At 41.0% G+C, this 19,838-nt stretch overlaps 1 protein-coding gene across 1 annotated transcript in view; it reads left to right on the forward strand.

Moving 5' to 3' along the window:
- Window positions 1-16,468, forward strand: part of ARGLU1 (arginine and glutamate rich 1) — a 35,436-nt gene extending 18,968 nt beyond the window's left edge. The window contains exon 4 of the mRNA XM_051849986.2: window positions 12,660-16,468. Coding sequence (XP_051705946.1) covers window positions 12,660-12,824 — 165 coding nt within the window. The 3' untranslated portion in view covers window positions 12,825-16,468. The remainder of the gene's footprint in view (window positions 1-12,659) is intronic.
- Window positions 16,469-19,838: the final 3,370 nt, after the last annotated feature.

Raw genomic sequence — 19,838 nt, forward strand, 5'->3', positions numbered from 1 at the left:
TCCCAAGTTAATAATAACACAGAAAATTTGCTGAGTGGTATGGATAGTATGAGATAATTGACATAATTGCCCTGGGTACCCTGGGAAATCTTCCTAAGAGATACCCCTTAAAGTGGGCCTTGATAGGAAATTTTAAATAGGAAATAAACAGGAATGTGGTGGAATTAAGCATGGCACAGAAAGACCTTTTGGAAAATAGAACAAAGGAAAGAGTATCTAAGCTCTTGATAGTGGGAAAATGATAGTAATTGTACTAGGAAGTGGTGAAAATAATAATAAACCATTGGGTATAGTAAGAAATTTGTGAGGAATATTGTGAGGTATGATTTTGAAAGTTTGAAGCAAGGTTGAAAAAGAAAGTGCTGTGAAACTGAGTGGTAGATTCTTAAAACATTATAACTATTAAAAATAACACAATGATCTCTGAAAAATGGTTAAAGACCAACTCCCTAATTTTAAGTTTTTCAAGTTTATTTTATTTGCGAGACAGACCCCATCTGCTGGTTAACTTCCACAATGCCTGCCATGGCTGGGGCGGGCCAAGCCAAAGCTGGGAACAATCCAGATGTCTCACAGAGGTGGCAGGGATGCAGCTGCCTGAGCTGTCACTCCAGTCTCCCAGCGTGCACAGCAGCAGTGAGCTGGAATTCAGGACAGAGCCAGGACTGAACCCAGGCACTCCAAAATGGGATGCAGTCATCCTGGCAGGTGTCTTAACCATGACACCAAGCACCCAATTCAGAGGTTGAACTGAGTTATGACTGTAAAAAATGTTAGTTTGGCTGCATGTTTTCACTAAAATAAGAAAATCAGCTCTGGTCCATAAGTTTTTGCTCATTTCGGTTTCAAATTGTGTTATCAAGTTACTTGGTTTGTCCATAAGGATACAGAAAGTTATGAATCAGTAACAAACATACTTGATTTGTAAAATCAAATAAAAACAAACCCAGATGTAGCTAGACTTGGCTTTCCGGCAGATTGGTTCCCAGTTCTTGAGTTCATATCATATCACGTGCGATTATCTTTGAATATTTGAACGATGATTGTTAATAAATAGAGAAGTTTAAATTATGTGCCTGGAAAAATCCCAGATGTTATTCTGAAGTGTAAATGAATCTTATAATTTGGCAAGGGAAGCAGACTAAATAAAAGGTGATAGATGTTGCTGTGAAGTAAAACGTTCTTGCAGGAGGTTGAGTCAGTAGGAAGAATTACTCTCAAACTGTCTCCTGGAGAAGATGATATAAAACACAAAAGAATAGGATCTGGTTCATTAATCTCCATGTAAACTAAGAGTCATGAAAACAGTTTTTAATAAGTTATAAATAAGCAACATGCTAGTCAGAGGAAGGACAATTTTGGTGGTGAGGGTTCTTTGGGGTTTTAAAATACATATAAATTGGCCGGCGCCGCAGCTCACTAGGCTAATCCTCCGCCTAGCGGCGCCAGCACACCGGGTTCTAGTCCCAGTAGGGGCGCCGGATTCTGTCCCGGTTGCCCCTCTTCCAGGCCAGCCCTCTGCTGTGGCCAGGGAGTGCAGTGGAGGATGGCCCAGGTGCTTGGGCCCTGCACCCCATGGGAGACCAGGAAAAGCACCTGGCTCCTGGCTCCTGCCATCGGATCAGCGCGGTGCACCGGCCGCAGCGCGCCGGCCGCGGCGGCCATTGGAGGGTGAACCAACGGCAAAGGAAGACCTTTCTCTCTGTCTCTCTCTCTCACTGTCCACTCTGCCTGTCAAAAAAAAAAAAATACATATAAATTATACATTTTAGATGTATGTATTTCTCTAATATTTACATAGTTGTGTCCTTCCCCCTTGCCTAGCTTGCTAGTTTGAGAAGAAAATAAATACCATATTTTAAAGTTGGTTATATACAAAAGTGTTTCAAAAATGTAAGCAGAATTTTTTTTTTTTAAAGATTTATTTATTTATTTGAAAGTCAGAGTTACACAGAGAGAGAGATGGAGAAGCAGAGAGAGAGAGAGAGAGAGAGGTCTTCCATCCGCTGGTTCACTCCCCAATTGGCCGCAACGGCCGGAGCTGCACCAATCCTAAGCCAGGAGCCAGGAGCTTCTTCCAGGTCTCTCACAAGTCCTTGGGCCATCTTCTACTGCTTTCCCAGGCTATAGCAGAGAGCTGGATCAGAAGAGGAGCAGCCGGGTCTCGAACCAGCGCTCATATGGGATGCCTGCGCTTCAGGCCAGGGCATTAACCTGCTATGCCATAGCGCTGGCCCCGCAGAATTTGTTTTTAATACATCTACATGGTAGGCTGAAAAACGGCCCCTCCTCCAAAGCTCTATGTGTTGTAATTCCTAAAATCTGAATGCTAGCTTAAATAGCCAGAAGGGGGGAGGAGGCTGCAGATGTGATTAAGGATCTTGAAATGCTAAGTTTATTCAGGGTTATCTGGTGATCTTAAATGCCATCATGTGTATCCTGTTAAGAGAGAACTAGAGGGAGATTCACCACATAGCACAGATAGGAGAAACTGAAATAAACACAGCAGGTTGGAAGATTCAAGTGATGTAATCAGAAAACAAGGAGCGCTTGAAGCCTCTAGAAGCTGGAAGAGGCAAGTTGCTGTCCTCTTGTAAAAGGTCTCCAAAGAGAGTATGGCTCTGCTAACACCTAGATTCGGCCTGGTGATGCTAATTTCAGGCTCTGACTTCAGAATGTCTGTTTTGAGATATAAGTATGGGAGTGGTTGTTAACATTATAGAAAACCTAGCTCACTTGTGTGTTACAGTTACACTGTATGGAAGGCAAAACTTAGAAATAGTATACTTTCATATTTAGCCAAAGAGGACTATACAGCTATAGAGCAATTGGAGATAGTGAAGAATAAACTAAAAATAAAAGGAATCAACTCTTGATGTTTTGGGGGGAAATTTCAGTTGATTCGGATTATAAAATGTTCATGATTGGAAGAGTGCAAGTGACTCCTAGATTGAGGCATCTCAGCAGAATCCAGGAGTTGATGAGATGATTGAGGTGGGGGAACCTGTGAGGGGTGTCATCTGAATGGTGTGACATGGGGGAGACTGGATGGTTTGAATGCCTGGCCCCTCTAAAAACCCAGGTGTAAACTTTATTTGCACTGTGATGGTGGTGTGAGGTTTGACCTTTAAGGGCTCTGTCCTCATGAATGGATGAATGTCAGTTATACAAGAGTTTCATCTGCTCTTGCTCGCGCCTCTCACACACTGTTGTCCTGTAATCAGGCCTTCTGAGGATGCTAACCCCCCTAATGTTGCACTTCCCAGCCTCCAGAACTGTGGGAAGTAACTTTGTCTTTTCCTTATAGTTTACCTAGTCTGTGCTCTGTTACAGCATCAGGAAATAGACAGAGACCCACAAGATTGCAGAAACAATACCAGATAGGACTGAAAGGGATAGAAAGGGGACATGATGAAGAAAGGCTGTCAGACTGCTATAGAATCCACACACACAAACACATGGGGTGATATGAAGACAAAAAGAATTTTAAGGATATTGGCCTTAAGGATAAGAGTGATGTGTTCATAGGCCAAAAAGCCCTGGTGCCCACCAGAAGCAGGAAGAAGCAAGGAACATATTTTTCCCACCTAAAGAGCATGTCCATATCAACACCTTAGTTTTGTTCAGTGGATAGTGATTTGGGACTTCACCCCCTTATGGTAGAGTATATAAGTCGAAACAGCAGAGTTCTTAACATGGCTCAGAGTATTGCATGTACCTATTTTAAGAAGTGGAAATAGATGACACTAAGTGTCAATGTCATATATTTTAATTTGATTGAAGTGATGGGTAAGTCAGTTAAAGATTTTTAGTCAGTGTGAGAAGCTTGTTCCTGATTAACGGAAAAGAAAAGGATGTAGAGCGGGCAGTAGTACACATTTTTTTAATGGTTGCTGATGATACCGCATAAGAATAGATTTGGCATATTGTATACTTCAAGGAGGTAACCCTATTAGAATAAAGGGGATCCTTGTGTTTTACCTTTTTGTGCTCTTTTTTAACCTTGTACATGAAGACTTTTTACTAATACATTGTAACCTTTAAGGGTCAGAACTAATTGGATCAAGTTTTTTAAAAAATTATTTACTTGTAAGGCAGAGAGAGAGAGGGAGATAGACTGAGATCTTCCATCATCTGGTTCACCTCCCAAATGGCCACACGGCAAGGACGGGGCCCAGCCAAAGCCAGCAGTGTGAAACTCCATCTAGGTCTCTCGTGCATGGCAGGGCCTAGGTGCTTGCTGCTGCTTTTGCAGGCACATTAGCAGGGAGCTGGATGCAGAAGTGATGCAGCCATGACTTAAACTGGCCCCCATTTAGGGTATCAGCGTTGCAGATGGTGGCCTTACCTGCTACCCCACAACGCCAGCCCTGGTTTTTAAAATATTTCCTTATTAGTTACTTTAAATGTAGGTTATAGTGGAGAAGATAAGTTATGGATTTAAAATTACAAGTGACCGTGGATTAGGATTTGTGTCCTGGAAGTTGCAGAAATTCACATTTCTGAGTGGTGTCATGGTTCCTAATTGTTACTTTCTATCTTTTCATTTTATAAAATTTCACAGACATACACTTCCAATAGAGAGTAGATGTTGGTATCCCTATCTGCTATAGAAATGATTGCCAAGGACACATTGATTAAATCTATAGACAACATAGGAAGGAAAATGCTGAGCAAAATAATATTTACAAAATCTGCAAACCCTTTGGGTAGAGAAGGGGACAGAGGTAAAGCAGCTCTTCAACTGTAATGGTGCGTTACAATTTTGTGTATTCCTTCTCAGTAGTCACTCATTGGGTTAGGGAGCAGAGTCCTGGGCATAGTAGTTAGGAAGGCTAACCCTATTGTAATGGCTTAACTATTGTAGGTGTTAGCTTTCTGCTTGGTCTCCAGGATGTACATCACACAGTCCTTATGAGTGCAGGTACATAGATGAACTACCCCACTCCTCAGTGCAAATAGTCTTCTGCATAAGTGTGAAACAAAAGGGGTAGAATCCTCAGGAAGGAAAAAACTAACTACAGAGAGAGACTAGGGTTTAGAAGAACACCTGGCAAAATATAGGATCCTGCCACACTGAAAGGAGGAAGAGCAGGAAACAACTTTTTTATTGTTTTGAAATATATAAAAATGAGACACGACTTTTGATTTTAAATTTGAGGGGGACGTCAAGTCCAATTGACTAACATTTACATTTAAAAGATATAACAAAATAAAAAAAAATTGTATTAAAGGTAGCACATTTGCTCAATTTTTTCCCCAAATAATTGCATTATTTTTTTTTATTTAGTAAATATAAATTTCCAAAGTACAGTTTATGGATTACATTGCCTCCCCCCCCCCCATAATTTCCCTCCCACTCGCACCCCTCCCATCTCCCGCTCCCTCTCCCATTCCATTCACATCAAGATTCATTTACAATTATCTTTATATACAGAAGATCGATTCAGTATATATTAAGTAAAGATTTCATCAGTTTGCACCCACACAGAAACACAAAGTGTAAAATACTGTTTCAGTTACTAGTTATAGCATTACTTCACATTGGACAACACATTAAGGACAGATCCCACATGAGGAGTAAGTACACAGTGACACCTGTTGTTGACTTAACAAATTGACACTCATGTTCATGGCGTCAGTAATCTCCCTAGGCTCTAGTCATGAGTTGCCAAGGCTATGGAAGCCTTTTGGTTTCGCCAACTTCGATCTTATTCCAACAGGGTCATAGTCAAAGTGGAAGTTCTCTCCTCCCTTCAGAGAAAGGTACCTCCTTTTTTGATGGCCCCGTTCTTTCCACTGGGATCTCACTCACAGAGATCTTTCATTTAGGTCTTCTTTTTTTTTTATCCCCCAGAGTGTCTTGGCTTTCCATAATAATTGCATTATTAAGAACTACTAGTTGGTATTTTAGTTCTGAGGGTTAATCCTTGTCTACATTTGTAGACTTAAAACAAATGGGGGAGCATTCTAGCACACCAGTGCCATTTCAGATTGCTAGTTCAAATAAGTACTGGCTGCTCTGCTTTAGATCCAGCTCCTTGGTGATGTGCCTGGGAAAGCAGCCATGGCTGGTGGCCCAGGGACTTGGCCCCTGCCATCCACAAGGGAGACCTAGGTGGAGCACCAGGCTCCTGGCTTGTGATTTGGACTAGCACTGGCTATCAGTCATTTGGGGCAGTGAACCAGCAGCTAGAAGATAACTTCCCATTGTCACTGTCTCCTTCTAATAAATAAGTCTTAAAAAATTTTTTTTAATTAAAGTTGATTGTTTACTGGAACTACGGTTAATTTCATTGTAATAGTATAAATTTCTATGAAGAAAAGTTGCTTTATTGTAAAAGTTTTGTTTTTAGCTTTTAACCAGGTGATGTAATCATATAATTGTATTTTAGAACAATAGTGAAGTCCCTCAGTTTTCTTGCACCCACCCACTTCATCCCCATTTCCAGAAATTGTAGTTATGTTTTTAATTTTTCTAGAGTTTTGAAAATGCATATTTAAGGAGGTATGTTTAATATTGTCCCTTTTTTGCACAAAAGTGCACATTCTTCCCCCATATTTTGAGAGAAAAATATCTTTCACCTGCTGGTTCATTCCCCAAATATCCATAGGCTGAAGTCAGGAGCCAACAACTCCCATCTAGGTCTCCCACATGGGTGACAGAGGCCCAAGCACTTGGTACCATCTTCTGCTGCTTTCCAAGGCATATTAACAAGGAGTTGGATTGGAAGTGGAGCAGCCAGGGCTTGAATTGGCATCTAAGCAGTGGCTTAATCTGCCATGCCACAATGCCAGCCCTAGCATTTTGGTTTTTCTCACTTAACAGTACAACTTGGAGAATTTTTTACATTTCCTTTGTATAATTTCCTTTTTGTTTTCTTTACCAGCTGAATGGTATTTTCTTATGTACATCTTGCATTATTTAGTTAGTCACATATTGGCAAATAATCCATTTATCCCTGTTTTTTTTTTTTTTTTTTTTTTTCCCACAAACTGTGTTGCAATGAATAACTTCATGAATAGATCAGTTTTGCCTCTGTGCAGGTATACTTGTAAGATAAATTCTAGAAAATAAAATTGCTGGGTTATAAGTATGGTAAAGCTAACATTTAGATATTATCAAAGTTCTTTTATACAATGGCAATACTGTCACACTTTCGAATTTGTCAGTATAACAGAGTTATATATTACTATGTCTGATTTTAATTAGATCTCTCTTTAAGGTTGAGGTTATGAGGTTATATCTTTTTTTTTTTTTTTTTTTTTTTTTTAAGATTTTTAAAGGTTCTAGTACGCTTTCCCAGAGCTGAGTGAGAGCCCTGGGGAACACTGAGTCTTGGTATTGATTCTGCTGGCAAAGGTTCCCATGTCTGCACACAAGCAAACAATCTTTACTGTGCCTTGATTCACTTGCATGCACCAGACACTCCAGAGTGTTAGTACGAATGAAGTATCTGAAGAGAATCAGAGGCATCTAGATAACTCTTGGTGATGCCACTAGAAGTATAAGGGAGAGAGACTATTTGAGATGGTTTCCAAAGTACAGATAGGATTCAGTAGGAGGAGAATGGAACGAGCAAAGGAGAAGTGATGGAGATAGAAAAGAAAGCGTAATTTAATAAGCAGTAGGAACACAAGTGGAGCCAGAGCAGAGCAAAGTATAAAGTCTTACAGAAGCATGCTAATGTAGGAATTTAAGTTGTATTCTGTTGACAGTGAATCATTGGATATTTGAAGGCAAGCGAGCCGTGATCAGGAAAGTCAGGTCCAGCAGTATGATGTAAAAATTGCAGGACACTGGAAGCAGGGATGCTATTTTAATTGTGCCTGAGATCTGTGGCTCTGCACTGGTGTGATGATAGAAATGGGCTTCAGATGAGAGAGAATGTAAAAGAATTAAACTTTGTGATTGGTTATGATGGGACAGAAGAAGAGAAGGCAAAGTATAGAGTTTGGCTGGCAGTGCAGGAGGTGGAAAGTATTGATGTATTTTAAGGATTTGGTCAAAATGTAAGCATTAAACGTGTCACATTGTAAAGGAACCACTAGGTCTCCTAGTTGGGTATCTAGTAGTCAGCTGTAAATGTAGTGTAGAAAAAAGTTTTGAGACAAATAAGGTATACAGTTGTGCACCTTCTGAGAACTGCGTCATTAGGTGATGTTGGTTGTTGAGCAAACGTATGGGATAGCCTGTTTTTGTTTATTTTAATAATCTTCCATGAACAACTTTTTTTTTCTAAGATTTTATTTTATTTGAGAGGCAGAGAGGGAGAGAGAGAAACATCTTCCATCCACTAGTTCACTCCCCCAAAAGGCCACAGTGGCCAGAGCTGAGCTGATCCAGAGCCAGGAGCAGCTTCTGGGTGTCCCATGTGGGTGCAGGGGCCCAAGGACTTGGGGCCATCTTCACTGCTTTCCCATGCCATAGCAGAGAGCTAGATTGGAAGAAGAGCAGCCGGGACTTGAACTGGTGCCCTTATAAGGGATGCTGGCACTGTAGGTGGCAGTATTACCTGCTGCGCCGCAGCGCCGGGCACTGGTATAGCCTGTTGTAGGTAGGCTGCAAACCTGTACACTGTGATGCTGCGCTGATAAGGCAGTTGTAACATAATGGTAGGCATTTCTGTATCTAACTACAGGAAAAGTACAGATAAGAATATGCTATAAATGATTTTTAAGTGGTATTCCTTTATAGGGCACTTAGATGCATGGACCTTGCTGTGGGTCTATGAGTAAATCAATCAGTGAATATCAAGGCCTTGGACATTACTGTATTCTACTCTTGACTTCATAAACACCATATACTTACACTATACGAAATGTATAAAACTTTCTTCATTAATAAAATTAACACTTGCTTGCTGTAACTTTTTCACATTATAAACTTAAAAATTTTTTTTAATTTTTTATTTAGTAAATATTAATTTTCAAAGTACAGTTAATGGATTACAATGGCTTCCCTCCCCCATAATTTCCCTCCCACTCACACCCCTTCCATCTCCCGCTCCCTCTCCCATTCCATTCACATGAAGATTCATTTTCAATTATCTTTATATACAGAGGATCAATGCAGTATATATTAAGTAAAGATTTCACTCCCATGTGGGTGCAGGGGCCCAAGGACTTGGGGCCATCTTCCACTGCTTTCCCATGCCATAGCAGAGAGCTAGATTGGAAGAAGAGCAGCCGGGACTTGAACTGAAACCCACACAGAAACACAAAGTGTAAAATACTGTTTCAGTACTAGTTATAGCATTACTTCACATTGGACAACACACTAAGGACAGATCCCACATGGGAAGTAGGTGCACAGTGACTCCTGTTGTTGACTTAACAATTGACACTCTTGTTCATGGCGTCAGTAATCTCCCCAGGCTCCAGTCATGAGTTGCCAAGGCTATGGAGGAAGCCTTTTGAGTTCGCCGACTTCAATCTTAAACTTAAAAACTTTTTTGACTTATTAAGAACATTCAGCTTTAAAACACAGACATTATAGAGCTGTACAAAAAGATTTTTTTAAATCCTTATTCCATAAATTTTTTTCTAGTTTTAAAATTAGGATTTTACTCCTTAAACTTTTTTGGTTAAAAATGGAAGTAGAAACAACACAGGGTAGAATCATCAGTGTCTTTGTCTTCCACCTCCACATCATGTCTGCCCCAGAGGTTCTCAAGTCCATCACATGCATGGGACAGTCATTTCCAGTGACCACAGTATCTCCTTCATACTTCTTGAAGGACAGTCATTTCCAGTGACCACAGTATCTCCTTCATACTTCTTGAAGGACTTGCTTAGGCTGTTTTATAGTTACTTAAAATTAGAACTGCACTCAAGTGCAGTGACCAAAAAATACAGTAAAGATGAGGGTACTCCAGAAGGTTATGGGGGGGCTGGAGCTGTGGCTTGGAGGGTAAAGCCACCGCCTGCGGTGCTGGTATCCCATGTGGGTGCTGGTTTGAGTCCCAGCTGTTCCACTTCCGATCCAGCTCTCTGCTGTGGCCTGGGAAAGCAGTGGAGGATGGCCGGAGTCCTTGGGCCCCTGCACCCACGTGGGAGACCTGGAGGAGGCTCCTGGCTCCTGATAAGCGCAGCTCTGGCCATTGTGGCCAGTTGGGGAATAAACCATCGGATGGAGGACCCCTCCCTCTCCCTCCCCCTGCTCCCCGCAACTTTGACTTTCAAATAAATCTTCAAAAAATAAGGGATGGGTTATGGGGGAAAAATTGGTTTAAAAGTTGTTTATTTTTGGTGCAAAACATTTTGAAATTCATGCATATTTTTCATAATACACATTTTCTATGAACTTTCTGAAGGCCATTGTACATAAATCATAATTTATTATTACCGAGTAATATTCACTGCACATAATTTTATGTGCTATACTTTTATATGACTAACAACACAGTAATTCTGCACCACATTCACCACAGACACATAATGTGCATTGTGGCACAATTTTATGAAGGCTGTGATGTCACTTGGTGATAGGACTTTGTCCTATAATTTTATGGGACCATTGTTATATGTGTACTACATCCTTGGCCACAGTGTTCTGTAGGTGGGGCAAGGCTGTATTTCAGTTGTTGGATTTTCTACCTTGCCTATTCACTAGGTTCCCACTGCTTTTAATTCTGATCTTCATTATCTCTAACTACAGTGAAATTGCTTGGCCATCCATCTTCCACCTTTCCAGTGTACCCAACACTGCTGTCTTTATTTATTTATTTATTTATTTATTTTTATTTTTGATAGGCAGAGTGGACAGTGAGAGAGAGAGACAGAGAGAGAAAGGTCTTCCTTTGCCGTTGGTTCACCCTCCAATGGCCGCCGCTGCAGCCGGCGCACCGCGCTGATCCGATGGCAGGAGCCAGGATCCAGGTGCTTTTTCCTGGTCTCCCATGGGGTGCAGGGCCCAAGCACCTGGGCCATCCTCCACTGCACTCCCTGGCCATAGCAGAGAGCTGGCCTGGAAGAGGGGCAACCGGGACAGAATCCGGCGCCCCGACCGGGACTAGAACCCGGTGTGCCGGCGCCGCAAGGTGGAGGATTAGCCTATTGAGCCACGGCGCCGGCTCAACACTGCTGTCTTAACAAACCTGTTTTTCTTCCGCACTGTAAATGTTTTTTTTTGAAGGTCCCCTTCACCTTCATATAAGGTGAATTTTAAACATGTTACGTACCAGATTTCATTCCCTTTGCCATCCTCTGCTATCAAGACTATAGTCCAGTGTTGCATTTTACTTAAAAATTAACAGACAAAAAGAAGGGGCAGTGCTGTGGTATAGCAGGTGAGGCCAACCGTCATCCCATATGGGCACTTATTTGGGTCCCTGACAACTCCACTTGTGATCCAGCTCTCGCTAATGTGCCTGGGAAAGCAGCAATGGCTGGCCTGAGTCTTTAGGCTCCTGCACCTATGTGGGGACCCAGAAAAAAGCTCCTGGCTTCGGAATAGCACAGTCCTGGCCATTGCTGCCATTTGGGAGTGAATCAGTAGTTGAAAGATCTCTCTCTGCCTCTCTCCCTCTTTCTCTCTGTGTAAATGTACCTTTCAAGTAAATAAATAATTTTTTAATAAAAGAGTGATTAGGTGGAGAAGTTTACTTTTATATTAGAGAATATATGGGAAGAAAGAATTCTAAAAAGACTTATTTGAACAGAATTTGAGCATAGAGAAAGATTCCTGAATTTGTATCCATCTAGAAAAAATTTCAGTAGAAAAATGGAGATGAAGGCACTAACTTAAAATTGGGCTTTGAATATGAATAGGAAGGCATTAAAAGGATGGCAGTAATCAAGATTGGAGGAAAAACAGTTTGATGATAACTGAAATTAAAAGTCTAGGGTTATGACAAGATTTATGAACCCTGGATGCTGTAATGTTTAATGTGGGCTGAGTCTTTGTTGTAGGTCTTTTGCATTGTAGGATGTCCTACCTTCTAGATAGGAGCCATCCTCAGATGTGACAGTCAGGACACACTGTCCAATGACCCCTGGGAGAGGAAGTAAAATTATACCTGGTTGGAAAATAAGAGGATGTGATATCCATGGGACACTGGGAAGGGGGAAAGATTTGATAAAGCGAGAGTTCATGAGAATGGCCTGTATTAGTACATGAGAGAAAATCCTTTGTAGCTAAATGTGGGTAGAGAGTTCGTTGCTTGAGACTGAAGAAGTTTAAGGCACTTTAGGAACTAAATCACATGTATATGAAATTCGGTAGCATTTTATAGTCACCAGTCACAAGGTTTCCTCATCTTTTCTCTCTGAAGAATTAGGTTTACAGGGTTTCTTGGTATGTCTTTCTAATTATATAGCAATTGGTAGAGGATGTACTGTGAATAAATCTATGCCTTGGTTTCTAATTGACAGTCTGTTAATCTTATACTGGAGGTATAGATAATGATAGGTAATATGTAGGAATTGTTCCCCATTTTCATTTCCTACAGTTCATTTAATTTTTATGAGAAAATGAAATACAAAATGTGTAGTAATAATTGAGATCTTTTCTAGTTTCTTGATTTCTTTTCCCTCTACCACAGCTCATGAAGTATACTCTTATGTGTTCATATTAATTTTTAAGTTGTCACCAGATACCAGAAATATTAATTTAAAACAATTCACAGAAAGTTCTGATTTTTACTTTTAACTTTCAGGCTGAAGAACAGTTGAGAATTGTTGAAGAGCAAAGAAAGATTCATGAGGAAAGGATGAAACTAGAACAAGAGCGACAGCGTCAGCAAAAGGAAGAACAAAAAATGATCCTGGGCAAGGGCAAGTCCAGGCCCAAACTGTCCTTCTCATTAAAAACCCAGGACTAAATGGCAAACTCTGGACTTTTTACGAAGAAAATGGAAAACTTTGTATGGTAGCTTCATGTTGAAGTGGTTTTTTTTTTTTTCCTTTTTTTTTTTTTTTTTTTTTTTTAATTTGGAAAATCTGGAAAGTTAGCTTGTTCTAATAGGGGCTATGCTCTGCAATTCCTTTTTTCCCCCTTTTCCTTCCATGAAGTCAAATCCTTATCAGATCATTGTTATCTTCTAAAAAGTGATATATTTTTCACCAGTTTGGATTCTACTAGTGGTCTGAAGAACAGCAGATCACTTTGTGTACTATGGATGGTCTGATAAGGTTTTTACTGACCCTCTGACTTCAGAGTTATACTCTGTTTATTACATCATAATGCTGGTTTTGCTGACTTTTTGTTTTTTTATATATTTATAAAAAAAGAAAAAGTTGGTAATTGCATTGGAAAACTCCCAGGGCATTTCTGGACCTGTGTGGTGTATTGTTAAACCAGTGTCCTTGTGATACTGTTGCTCTTGATGTTCCTGATACAGGTAAGGAAATAGTTGGTCAACCCTGATAAAAATATATATACATTTCAGTATTGTCTCTGTTCAGTTTGTTTTTATTTCATTGACAAAATCAAACCAGCATTCCCCTTGTGTAAATAAATGATTTTGCTGAATAAAGTAAAGTCTTAAATTCATATGTTCAAGCAATTTTTTTTAAAAGTTCTGTTAAGTCTTAAAGAGGGTGGTTTACTGTTTGATGGTTAACAATTTAGAAGTCTTAAAATGATGTGATATTTCCTCTCGTTTATACTTTTAACATAGGGTTTATATGTACATTGAATATACTTATGAATTAATATTTAATGGCTATTTTTACAGATGATCTGCTTTATGCTGATAGAGCAATCGTGACATCAGTATGACTTTTAAGAAAGACTAACACCCAGAAAGATTTGAATTTGCAAACTCTGTGCCTCTGTTTTAGGATATAGGATTTATCACCACAAATTAAAGACTAGAAAAAAATACTTTTAAAGCTTACAGAATCTTAAATCATTTTCAAAGTGGGCCATCAGAAAGAACTTAGCTTTGTACTTTCAAAAAAAGACTTAGGTAATCAAATCATCTTCAGTGTAGTGTACTTATACATTTATTTTTTGGAACAAACATGCTTAACCTTTTATAAGAATTTTTTTTTTGCATGTGAAATCTTAAAGATAATGCTTTCATTTTATACACTAGAATCTGCCTCATTCTTACATAAGGTTTAATTCTACTGGTGTTAAAACATTTATTCATGAAAGGGATATGGATACAAAAATGCTGCCTGAGATGCATAAACATGTCATCAGAGTAAATACTCCCCGATATTTTGAGACAGTTTGATCATTCTCTAAGTTGAAAATGTAAGTTAATGAGATGACTAAATGGTAGAGTATTTTGTGTGTGCATGCTAAGAAAAATATTTCTTTAATTTTGAGGTCTTCAATGAGTAATTGTGAGGAACAATAAAATCAGTTTAACCTTTAAAAATAAATTTTTAAATAGGCATGAACTGTAGTTAGAACTTTTAGTGAACATGATACCTATTACTCTAAAATCAGTTTATTTTCCTAAGGAATACAGGTTGCCTATGGATTTTTATCTCTATAGATTAGCTCTAATTCATGATTCTTAAACTTTATTTCTTTTTTACTGTAATTTTTTTTGGTACAGATTATTGTTCCTGAGTTCTGTATTCAGATTTTTGGAAATGTTTATTTAAAAATTGTTCTGCTATACAAGTATTCTAAACATTGTATCTAAAGAATCCTGGACTTAAAGTATTTGAAATAAGCTTATGCGTGCCTTTTAATTTTTTTTTTAAGTTTCTTACCGCCACATGTGGTGTGAAATTACAGTAAGTTGCTTAATGACATATTGCAGTATCTGCGTGGTATCGGAGACTCACACGAGACAGTGAAATTGTTCCTCCGCTTGGTATTGACTGTTCTCAGCCAGGCTCCTGGAAAGAGGATGTAATTGTGAAACATCTACACTCAGTCTTTTGTGTGCTGCAACAATGTAGTAATTTGTTTTTCATTTGTTTCTACTGCCTTTGTGTACATATTATAAGTTAAAATTTTCACCCAATCTATTAGCAGTTTAGATGTTCCCTAATTTATTATCTATGCCTTTATTCACAATTTGTTTTTTAGGCTATTAATGCATTACAGACTTAACTGCTTATTTTTATTACAGTATTTAAAATGTAGTTATTGCCATTAAGATTGTGGAGTTTGCAGAATTATCAATTGTATAAACTCTAAACTTTTAAATTAGCTTGGTGTGAGAACTCTTCAATGCTTTAAATAGAAGAGATTTGTAGTTTAAGGTGTACTACTGCAGTTTCCCTTATGAAGGTGTAGCAAATTAGACTGTCCTGACAGTCTTAGTCATCTAATTGTGCTAGTATGTGTCCATAGCTTTTGTATTGCCATCTTTCCAAGATAAAGCAATACCTTAAGAATTTTCAGTGGTTTTGTATTTTTTTATTTTCTAACGTACACAAAGCACAGAATTCTTGACTAGTTGACCTCTGTGTATCATTTCTAGTGCCTCATTTACTTGAGGGATCCTCAAGAAGTACATGGCCTTTTTTTCAATAAATTTTTTTTGAAGATCCCACATTAAATAACCTTAGTTTTCCACTTAAGTAAAATTTCTCTAGAGCTAATTAGAGTTTCAGTTTTGTCAGTTTTCTGCTTTACACCTCAAACCATCCATCGTTTGGCGTTACTGGCCATGAAAAATGCTGAAGACAGTTATCTTAAAAGTTTGAGACCCTTGATTCCCTCCAGGAACCTTGTGAACACGCAAATGCTAGAAATTTATTAAAAGTATGTAAGGTAAAAAGAAGGGCCTCAATCTAGAAGTCTAGAATGGGGTTGGAAGCCCAGCAGTAGGCGCCTGTGTGTGAATTACCATTGAACAGTGGTCTTGATTCCTTCACTACCACCTTTTAAATTCATTATTTTTATTTGCTGTAAAGTTACTTTAACACCTAGTGTTTCATGGTGGAGAGTGCAGTAATATGGGAAGTTTGCATTTGCCAGTATCTGCAGTATACTTGGGTTGGATCCGCTGTTCCTTGCTCGAGATGATTAGATCCTGTTTCCTGCCATTTGTGGTGGTTGCACTTAGTGACATGGAGCTGGGAAATAATGGAAAGGGATACAGAGGACTCAAATGTAAATACAGTGTGTGCGTGAGGGTGACCCAGTCTCCTACCCCACAAACAGTTTCTTTGGAACTTTTCTCAGATTTTACAAAGTAATATGTATTAAAATGCTTGCTTGTATATCTGTTAGGCTGCCGTATACATGCCCTGCACATTGAATGATAGGTGCTTTTAAACCTGAATCATCACTGGGTTTATAAGTTAAGTACTTCAGTGGAGGTCATTTGAAAAGGTTGCTCTTTCCTGAGCCCCCAGTGGTTATCAAAGGCTGTTGGAATAGTTCAGTTGTTTATACTTTAAAATACTGTGTCTAAAGCTAAAAATAAAAGTTTTGCAGTGATCCAGCAGTTTCACTGTGACACAGAGTTGTGTGTTTTTAACCGCATCAGTGTTTTCTGAGATTGGTTCACTTGTTGGATTGTTAGAAGAATAAAAAGTTTCTCTTACACATTTGGATGATTGCTTCCTTCTCATTCTCCAGGCTTTCGCTATGGGTTACATGAGAGGTAAAATAAGGAATTAAAGGATTATGTAATTCCAGTTGGTTCCAAGTGCTTTTGAACCTCTTATTATAAAGTGGGAAAAAGAGGGAGGAAAAGTGGCTTTGTGGATCCAGAATAGGTGATGATATCACCTTTTGGCTACCAACAGTGATTTCCCAGAATAATTTAGCTTTATTTTCATAGTATGAGGGCAAAAGTGGAATTCTTGTTAGGAGAGGTTCAGATATTAGAATAAATGAGAGGACCCAAATGCACAGCTTGCTGTCAGCTGTTCTTTGTCTCTACCACACTACCCAATGCATTTGGGAGTGATGTGGCATGCTGGCTGGTCTTCCACACCTCTCCAAATAGAAATGATGTTTCCTCCCAGGTGCTCTAGCTGTTAGAAGCCTTTCTTGTGTTCTTGTCATCTGTGCTGTGTGGCCTTAGGATGCCATAGAAGAAAAGGTACTGAGTTCTGACTGGTGGTAGAGAATACAAGGACACTTCCAAATGTTCCCTGGAAAATGGAATTAAAAGAATCTATTTCGGTGTAAAAATTTTGAGATCCATGCCATTTTTCAGTCATTTTCTGTGAACTCTTAAAGACCCTTGCATAGGGCGTCTTGCTTTCATAAGGAATATGCTTTGTGATTCGGAAGGTAAGTTGACTGAACTTAAATGATTGTCTTAACCAAGCTTAGTACTCTCCTGAGACGAGTAGGCTCAAAGTGAAGATGTGTCAGAGTGTAATCAGAGTTTTAGAAGTGGAGTGATTGGGGGGTGGGGTGGTGTTATCGTGGAGTTGTTTTTAAGAAAGGGTTGTTATTTTGCTCCCGTTCAGGAAAGTCATCCTTGTGGAGGTACATTGGGCCCAACGTGATTCGCCAGAGTTCTTGTACAAAGGGTACAGGTTCAGGAGAGGATTAGCAAGAACATGCACAGCTTGGACAACACGAAATTAGTTTTCTGTGACTTAGGTAAGCTTGTTTTTACAAAGGGTATGTTACATGTGTCTTGAAGCATGTCTTTACAATTGATGGAAGACTTTGCAAGAAACACCGTAAGTCCTACAGACCAAAAAGTGCTATGAATTCAAAGGGGCAGAGACAGAATTTTTTTTTTTTTTTTTTTTTTTTTTTTTTTTTTGACACTCAGAGTGGACAGTGAGAGAGAGAGAGAGAGAAAGGTCTTCCTTTGCCATTGGTTCACCCTCCAATGGCTGCCGCAGCCAGTGCGCTGCGGCCAGTGCACTGTGCTGATCCGATGGCAGGAGCCAGGTGCTTCTCCTGGTCTCCCATGCGGGTGCAGGGCCCAAGCACTTCGGCCATCCTCCACTGCACTCCTGGGCCACAGCAGAGAGCTGGCGTGGAAGAGGGGCAACCGGGACAGAATCCGGTGCCCCCACCCGGACTAGAACCTGGTGTGCCGGTGCCGCAAGGCGGAGGATTAGCCTAGTGAGCCGCAGCGCCAGCTCATAGAGACAGAATTACTAGGTACGTTTTCTTGGGCAAAACTGATTGCCCTGTTAGAAAACTAAAAGTATCCAACTGGGTCTCACACTTGCTGCCGCACTGTATTTCACAACTGACAAATTCCCAACTGTTTGTTCGTTTGACTTTGGAACTTCCTCAGCTTCGAGAACATTCTGCTGGAATTTTATCTGCTCCCTCTATGTTAAGTTCATCCTGGTGAAATTGCACAGTAACCAGATTTCACTAAGAATTGTAAAATGAAGTCCAAATGCAAGCAAGTATTAGGCAGACGTACAATTTCTGCTTGGCCTTTTGTACATGCTAACACGAAACCGTTTTGCCTGGCATGGTACATGTTCAGTAGTAGATAAAAGTGGCTTGCGGTGACAGTTACTGAAATTTTACAGCTCAAAATTGTGTGCTATTGCAGTTTTCAGTCTTAGCGAATCGAGTTACTAAAAGTTGGTAAACATTCACACTTTATCAGTAGTAATCTGGTTTTAAAGACTTTAGTAATCTCTGATTTTAAAGAGTAGATTTACATTTTCCCCAAGGTAAAATGCTTTGGATGAGAGACTGATTTTCTGTAAACAGTATTTTTGGAAGCTGGGTTATTTTCAGACAATGCCAATTTCCTTTATTTCCTCTAGTTTACTCGCAGAGGATGTAGTGAGTTAAGAGGTCACAAATTCCACAACAGCAAGCTTGCTAAACCATGAGAAATCCTCCCCATGAAGACATTCGGCTAACTTTATACAGGGGCACCACAGAAAGTTCATAAAGTGAGACGGAAAGGTGCATATTTAGCTGCCAAATTTTAAGACGATAGTTTATTTTTGATGATACACAATTTCATGACCTTTTTTAAAAGTTCCCTCATGTGCACGGATTCAAAACTGCAACACACGTCGTCTGTTGATCCCTTCGCCCCAAGTGTTTTCAAGTACCCCGGCAGTGGGTTGCAGCGAACTTAAATTCTTTAAGCATACTGGGAACTAGACCTTTTCCACTCCCGCGAAGTTAGAAATCATGGCGCCGGCCCCTTCCGGTCTCTTTCATCTCTCCTGGGGGATCTGCCGGTAACTTCAAATCGAAATCCCGTCTTTGGGCTGTTTATAAATCCTCCCTAGCAGATGTATTCAAAGCGCCGAGCGCGCTGCGCACCGGGCACGCGTCGGTGCCATTTCCAGCTTCAACCACTCCGTCTCGGTCACGGCCCCCGACGCTGCGACCGAAACGCACGTCCACTGCGGTTAGTAAAAACCCGGCACCGGAGCGGCAGTGCAGCTCGTCCTGCAGCGGGAGCGAACAGCACGGGGCCAGCGCCGTGCGCTCGGCCGCTCGCGCGTCCAGTCCAGTGGTCACTCCCGGCAGTCCGAAGGAGAGTCCGGGACGAGCGCACGGCGCCGGTGCGCACCGCCATCGGGAAGGCCAGGACACGCGCGCGCCGGCACAGCTCCGAGACGCCGGGCAGAGCTCGGAGGCGCCGGCACAGCTCCGAGGCGCCGGGCACCGAGCGGCGCGCCCCGGGACCCGGCGGCCGGCAGGCTCGGCCGGTGCTCGCGGGACCCGGCGGCCGGCAGGCTCGGGCGGCGGCTGCGCTCGCTGGGCGCCGGGCGGCGCGGGCGGCCGCTAGTGGGCGCTGTGGGTCCGTGGAAGCCGAGCGCGCCGCCCGTCCGCGCTCGCCGAGGCCGAGGCGAGACGAACGCCGGCCCCTCTCCGCGCGGGTCTCTCGCGCGCCGACACGCACGGGCGTGGGCTCCCACGTCCGGAGGAGAGGCCCCGCGGTGGGGAGCGCGGGAGCCGCTGACTCCGCCGCCGCGACCTAAACCCACGGAGCGGAGGCTGCGGAGGGAGCGGG

This window comes from Oryctolagus cuniculus, chromosome 9, assembly GCF_964237555.1.
Source record: "Oryctolagus cuniculus chromosome 9, mOryCun1.1, whole genome shotgun sequence".
Taxonomy (NCBI): domain Eukaryota; kingdom Metazoa; phylum Chordata; class Mammalia; order Lagomorpha; family Leporidae; genus Oryctolagus; species Oryctolagus cuniculus.